General features: G+C 41.9%; 1 protein-coding gene and 2 non-coding genes across 3 annotated transcripts; all 3 read left to right on the top strand.

Moving 5' to 3' along the window:
- The first annotated feature begins 1044 nt into the window (after window positions 1-1044).
- Window positions 1045-7025, top strand: rpl23a (ribosomal protein L23a). The gene is made up of 5 exons (XM_052035413.1): window positions 1045-1165; window positions 2694-2874; window positions 4072-4248; window positions 6273-6342; window positions 6944-7025. Exons 1-5 carry the CDS (start codon window positions 1141-1143, stop codon window positions 6956-6958), a joined length of 468 nt encoding a protein of 155 aa, XP_051891373.1. The 5' UTR covers window positions 1045-1140; the 3' UTR covers window positions 6959-7025.
- Window positions 2459-2530, top strand: LOC127581544 (small nucleolar RNA Z17). Its single transcript, XR_007957970.1, has one exon. It is a non-coding gene; the product is annotated as a small nucleolar RNA Z17 (small nucleolar RNA).
- LOC127581545 (small nucleolar RNA Z17) lies at window positions 3883-3953 on the top strand. Its single transcript, XR_007957971.1, has one exon. It is a non-coding gene; the product is annotated as a small nucleolar RNA Z17 (small nucleolar RNA).

Genomic DNA, 7025 nt, shown 5'->3' with positions numbered 1-7025 from the left:
CTGCAATTTCTCTGTTGCTGTGACACTTTACTCTGCATTCTGTAGTATTTTACCTTGTACTACTTCAATGCACTGTGTAATGAATTGATCTGTACAAACGGTATGCAAGACAAGTTTTTCACTGTACCTCAGTACAAGTGACAATAATAAACCAATTCCAATTCCTCTAGCCAAAGAGTCTAGGAGTAGGGCCACAGTTTCAGAATAAGGAGTGGCCAGTACAGTTAGGACCAATATGAGGAAATATTGTTTCACTCAAAGGGTGGTGAATCATTGGAATTCTCTACCTCAGGGAGCTATGGAGGCTCCATTACCACACTCAATCAAAAAACACAGACTTTTAGATTTACAGATATTTATTGAAATCAGGAGATATGGGGATAGTACTGGAAAATGAAAGTTAGATCAGTCATGATCTTAATGAATGGCAGAGTATGCTTGAAGGACTGAATGGCCTACTCTGTCTCTTATTTCTTGTGTTCCTTGCATACTGTGGTTTAGAGAATAAAGAGACAGAGAACACAATAAGGAAGAGCAAAGTGATGGGTGAGGATGTGAATTTATTTTTATATTGATTAATTTTTTGGGATCTGGGTATCTCTGGCAACACCGTCATTTACTGCACATCACAAGATGCTCGAGAAGGTAGTGATGAGCCACCTTCCTGAACCATCGCAGTCCTTCTTTAAATATACTCACGGATGCTGTCGGGAAGGGAGTTCCAGGATTTAGAACCTGCATTATATTTCCCAGTCAGGAAGGTGTTCAGCCTGGAGGAGAACCTACAGGTGGTGGTGATGTTCCCATGTGCCTGCTGCACCTGCCCGTCCTAATGGTAATGGTCATGAAATGTACCACTTTGCTTCCATGTTTCCTGCACAACTTTTCAATAAAACAATACTTCATTTTGTGTAATGGGCTTCTGAACGCCCTGAGGTGGCGAACGACCATCTTAAGCCACTGTTGCTCTAGGTGCCAGCAGCTGTAGAACCTCTTGTGCCTCCATCTTACAAGTCTTGAATGACAGGGGACTACAACTCCCACTCAGCCTTGCGCTCCAGGTGGCGAGGGCTCTCGCGAGACGTTGCGAAGCCGTGGATTTCAGCCCGTGCGACCCCGTGCCCGCTCTCTTTCCCTAAGATGGCTCCGAAGGTGAAGAAGGAAGGTGAGCGGCGTGCGAGCGCTTCCAGCCCCGCTCCCGGCGGCGGCGCCAGTGCCAGCTGCTGCCGCCCTTTGGCGCCGCGCTGGCCACGGAGGGCGCTCGGTGTAGGCTGGCGCGGGCAATGTGGCCCACGGTGCCCAGCAGCCGGTCGGCAACGTGGTAAAGGGCCTCTGGAGCCCGGGCTGCAGACCTGGCGCCTCCGAGCCCCGGAGGACGGGGTGTCCGAGGCGGCGGCGGGGCCTCTGTAGAGAGCCTGGGGTAGGGGGGACGACCCTCTGTAGAGAGCCCCGGGGTGGGGTGGGAGCGATTCTCTGTGTAGAGCTGGGGGGTGGGGTGGGGTGGGAACGATCCTCTGGAGAGCCCCGGGGCTCTGGGCCGGCGGTCTAGACCGATTCTGACGGTCAGCCAACGGCCTGTCGGGCCTCCCCCTTGTGTGAGTTGTGGATGCGGCATTGCAAATTGAGGCTGGGAATCCTGGGCAGGCCCGGCAGCATCCTCAGCGTCCACACTAACCACCGGCTCGTCTCCGAGGCCTTCACCCCAGTTCACTTGGGTATAGCGTGCATAGGAGGGTTCATCCTGGTTGTTGCCTCCAGTAAAACGGATCGGTAGTTGGAACCTCCTGTGTAACAGGATCGAGGTTATCCCTGCTTTATATCCACTATTATCAGTGTATTGCAGTTTTGTAGCATGAATAGCAATTTCTTTGAGATTTTAAGCAATGTAATTTGGAGATCGCCAAACTAATCGAGAGGTTTCATTGAAGTAGCAACTGAATTGGATCTGAATGACTTGACTTTCTCAAACCTGTTGTCACGTGGCAGTCCTTCCACCTCCCAGTTTTGAAATTTACGGAGAAATAGTTGCAGATTTTAATATTAAAAGTGTGATTTAACATTAGTAGTGATTAATTCTGGGATCTTAATTGGACTTATTTTTTTGGGGGGGATTTGAGTATTGTTAGCAAGCTTGATGTTTATTTCCAGTTAACTAACTGGCTTGCTAGACCGTAATTCAAAATCAATGACTTGCTGTTGATTTGGAGTTCAGATAAAGGTGGCAGGTTTCCTCTAAAGGTGAAATTACACATTTTTTTTGCAGTTGTTTTATGGTCATCATATTTTTAATTCTAGCTTCATTTTGTTGAATCTGTTGACCTTCTCTTTTAAGTCTTTGAATATTAAAATGTTGGTAACTTCAACTCAGTTCTCATAGTAAGCATGCCTTTGACTTGAAAAAAAGTTGACGGAAGGAAAAGCAAAGTGGTACATAAGTTTAGAATCCTGAAATTTATCAGGTGCAAATGATGTTTTTTTAGCGATCAAAGCATGATAATGTATGATTATGACAATTTTATACTGATGCACCTTGACCTACAAGCATAAGCAATGTAGTAGAATGTTTCCAGATCACCAGACCAGGCTTCTGGGTTGCTGGTGCATTAAGTTAATCAGGATGCAATGAGTATGTTCTTACAGAAGTATCTTGTATAAAGTGCAGGAGGTGTAATTGATTTCCTTTTTCCTGTTAGCTGTCCCTGCCAAGACTGAAGCTAAATCCAAAGCCTTGAAGGCTAAAAAGGCTGTTTTGAAAGGTGTTCACAGTCACAGGCAGAAGAAAATTAGGACAACACCTACCTTCAGGAGACCAAAGACGCTCAGACTGAGAAGGCAGCCCAAATATCCCAGAAAGAGTGCTCCTAGGAGGAACAAGTATGTCTTTGAATTGTTTCTAATCTTCAAAAAGGGTTTTTGTTTAATCTTTTCTATTTTTATTCCCCTTGCAAGTCAGAGCGTGAAAGTCACACTTGAACTTCTGATTGCTTAGCATATTTGATCACTGTGGGGGGGAAAAAGTAATGTACTATAGATGGTGGGTATGTAAAGTTATGAGCAGAAGATCTCGAACGGCAAACATGCTCAGCAACAATGTTGTTAATGTATCAAGCTGATAAGCTGGAAACACAAATGCTGGAAAACTTCAGCAGTTCAGGCAGCATCTGGGGAGGGAGAAACAACGTTTTGGGTCCATGACTGCATTACAACAGGATAAAGTTCAGGAACATAGAAGTAGTAAAAGAAAAAACAGACTGCTGGAGGAACTCAGCAGATTGAGCAACATCTGTGGGGACATTGGGGGGTGGGGGTGACCCTGCATCAGGACTCGACCTGAAATGTTGACGATTCCTCCCTTCTTCCACCTCTTCCCCCCCCGGCCAATGCTGCTTGCTGAGTTCATTCAGCAATTATTTGCTCTCTGTTCCAGCATCTGCAGACTCTTATGTCTTGCTATAGGTTCTTGGAGAAGCTTCATATTCTCAGCCATGTATTGAGTGGAATTTTGTCAGATATTTAAATGGTAGCTTATGAAGTGTGGGTCAGTGGGACTTCTGTTCTGGGGTGCTTGGTAGATGTGCCTTTGTTCCTTTTGCTCTTCAAATACAGACTGATAGCAAAGATGCCTTAACTTGGCATGGAACCTGCATCAAATATGGGCACCTTGTGTGCCATTGTAACACCTGAGGTGTTGGGTATGCTGGTCTTCCATTTTAAAATGAGGTGGCTTTAATCTGTGGTTTGACTATATCATTTTATGATACAGCTGTCTGCAGTAAGATTTCATGTTTAAATTGGAAAAAAGAAATGACAAGGGGGGGAGGGGGGTGAAGAAAAGTTATGCTGCTCTATAAACTCAAGTGTTGATTCTGTACGAAGGTATTTGGTGCGAATGATGTCTTTTAGCGATCAAAGCATGAGAATTTGTGATTATCACAACTTTACACTGATGCACCTTAAACATAGGGATATACAATTCCTTTTGATGCTAAATATGTGCCAGTATTCTCAAAAGAAACTTTGATTTTTTTTGAACTGTACATTAAAATTTTAATGTTTTTATGTCATCTTCAGGTTGGACCATTATGCTATCATTAAATTCCCACTCACCACTGAGTCTGCTATGAAGAAAATTGAGGACAACAATACTTTGGTTTTCATTGTTGATATAAAAGCCAACAAGCACCAAATCAAACAGGCTGTTAAGAAACTGTATGATATTGATGTAGCTAAAGTCAACACTCTTATCAGGTGAGCAATGGAATACTGAAATTCAGTAGTGAATCTGAATTATAAAAGCTGTAATAGAGAACATTAAAAGGGGATAGCAGATTGTCCATTTGATTCCCTTTGGGTTTTCACATTCAATTTGTTTAATTGGGATGCTTCCTAGTAAAGTGGCTTGTCAAAATTTTTGTGCTTTATCCATTTAAGTCTTAAAATCATCAGTTGGAAATGATGTTTCAGGTTGTTAATCTTAAATTTGTTGCTGGTTTGGCAATGTGCTGCACTTTATTCATCAAAGATTTTGATGTTGTATCTAGGTAGCCCTATTAAAATGCAGTAAAACATTTGGTTGTGGATTGCCCCCGTTTTGTGAAAGAGAATTGAACAGTTACCAGAATTAAATTGGGAGTCTGTGACAGCAGTGAGATTTTAGGGATTTTGTTTGAGAAATAAAAATTGTCCAGGATGCAACAAAACTTGTATATTGCTCTTTAAAAGGGTGCCTACTTGAGGAGGAAAATACTTTGATACTATTAGAGCATAGAGCATTAATTTTTTTAAATGAAAATCCTTAAAGATGTGGGAGGAATATTTTTGTGAATACTACTTTAAACTGAAGTACGGAGCATTGGATATTCCTCCATGAACTGAGAAATTACTACATATGGAAAGTGAATGGTCTTCAATGTTTCATTTAATTTTGGTTATCCAGTTCTCTACCACTTGCTGTCAGAATTGTGGGGTCAGCATTAAAGTTTAATTTATATTAATATTAAAGTTTAAGGCAAATACTGCTAAATTATAAGAAACCCTTGACATATGCTTGGATCTTGAATTAATGGTCGCCCCATTATAGGAAGGATGTGGAGGCTTTGGAGAAGGTGCAGAAGAGGCTCACTGGGATGCTGCCTGAATTAGAGGGCATGTGCTATAAGGAGGGGTCAGACAAACTTGGGTTGTTTTCTCTGGAGTGGCGGAGGCTGAGGGGAGATCTGATAGAGGTTTATAAGATTGAGAGGAATAGATAGACAGCTGGTATCTTTTACCTGGGGTTGAAATGTCTAGTACCAGAGGACATGCATTGAAGGTGAGAAGGGGTAAATTCAAAGGATGTGTGGGGCAAGTTTTTTACATAGTGGTGGGTGCCCGAAATGTGCTGCCTGGGTGGTGGTGGAGGCAAATAAGATGGGGGCATTCAAGAGGCTCTTGGATAGGCACATGAATGTGTGTGAAATGTGAGGATATGGATATTTAGGCAGAAGGGATTAGTTGGGCATTAGATTGGTGCAACATTATGGACTGAAGGGCCTGTTCCATGCTGTACTGTTCTGTTTTAAATGCAGTACAGAAATGGGTTCTTCAGTCCACTGAATACATGCCAATTGTCAGTCACCTATTTATGCTAATCCCATTTTATTTCCAATTGCCCTGATTCTAACACTTGCCAAAATGTGAAGTGTAATTTACAGTAGCTAGTTAATCTACCCTTATGCACGTCTTTGGGAGGAACCTGGAGCACCCAGGGAAAACCTCCTCAGTCGCAGCAAAAATGTACCAATTCCCCCCACAGCACCACAAATTAGGATTGAATCTGGCTGGCTGGAGCTGTGAGGCAGCAGCTCAATTAACTGCACCATTGTTGAACACAAAGGTATAAAGATGTAATTAAATATTAGAGGATATTTTGCAGGCTCTAGAGATGAGTAAAGCAGGTCATTGATTTTGAATGTGCCTTTTTAAAGCACTAATTGGAGATTAGTATGGAAGACATCTGCAGGTGGTTTTTATAGAGATTTATGAAGTGTGGAAAAAGTGGGGATTGGTGTTCTGGAAGAGTAGAATGCACAAGTTTGGTCAAAAACTTAACTTTGTACTCTTGTTAGGATGGTGATATGTGGATGTTGGTCATTGTGCAAAATGATGAAAACTTGTTTCACCTGATTAATATGAAGAGGTTGATTCAAAGGAACCGCTGATGCACATTGACAAATGTAGGTTAAATGTTTATCACTTTTGTCTTCTGTCTATAACAATTGGTTTTCCTTCAGGCCTGATGGTGAGAAGAAAGCCTATGTCCGCCTGGCCCCAGATTACGATGCATTGGATGTTGCTAATAAGGTAAATGCATGAATGTTGTGCAATCTTGACTGAGGATGCAATTTATTTGATCCTCTGTTTTGTTTACTGGTTAATTGTGTAAGCCTTGTATGTGCTAGCATGATGGAACTGATGTATCTTCCTAAGGTTATTTCCTGTATCTAGTGCTTGCCTCAGTAGGCAAAATATGACAGCATGAATAATAGCAGATGAAGGGGTAGATGGCACTGAAGATCTTTGTTTTGGGTTTGAAAGGAATCACCGGCTCTTGTAGAAACAAGATCACTTTGACTTGTTCAGCTCTCCAAAAGCATATGCCTGCCCATAATACCATAGAGCTAAAAAGAAGGGGATATTTTCTCTGGAATGATCTTCCCTTAGATCAGGAATGATCTAAGGAAAGATGTCTCCCAGATAGACCTGGCTATTTCTTAGAGTTGCTAGCTTAGAATGGTGGGTTTGAAGTTTCACTTCGATTACTGTTTAAACCCTAAGAACCCGAATCAAGTTGTCATGTTCCTTGGAATGATGTTGAATGTTATACATCTTCATTGTGAAAGTGTATAGTGTATGCTTGATGTAATGATTTTTCATTCACTTGCATATTTTTGTTTTATTGCAGATTGGCATCATCTGAACTGTTTTCAAGAAGAACTGTATAAATATTGCAATAAAATTTTAAAAGACAGAATTCTTTTCAATTA

Source organism: Pristis pectinata, chromosome 21 (genome assembly GCF_009764475.1).
Source record: "Pristis pectinata isolate sPriPec2 chromosome 21, sPriPec2.1.pri, whole genome shotgun sequence".
NCBI classification, from domain to species: domain Eukaryota; kingdom Metazoa; phylum Chordata; class Chondrichthyes; order Rhinopristiformes; family Pristidae; genus Pristis; species Pristis pectinata.
The sequence above is the reverse complement of the archived record's forward strand: the minus strand, read 5'-3'. Positions and strand labels throughout refer to the sequence as shown.

What these genes read in the sequence shown, in the direction of transcription:
- rpl23a (XM_052035413.1), top strand. Translation starts at nt 1,141, where the DNA reads ATGGCTCCGAAGGTGAAGAAGGAAG. An exon ending in TCCGAAGGTGAAGAAGGAAG is followed by an intron (nt 1,166 to 2,693) that starts GTGAGCGGCGTG and finishes TTTTCCTGTTAG; the next exon opens with CTGTCCCTGCCAAGACTGAA. An exon ending in AGTGCTCCTAGGAGGAACAA is followed by an intron (nt 2,875 to 4,071) that starts GTATGTCTTTGA and finishes TGTCATCTTCAG; the next exon opens with GTTGGACCATTATGCTATCA.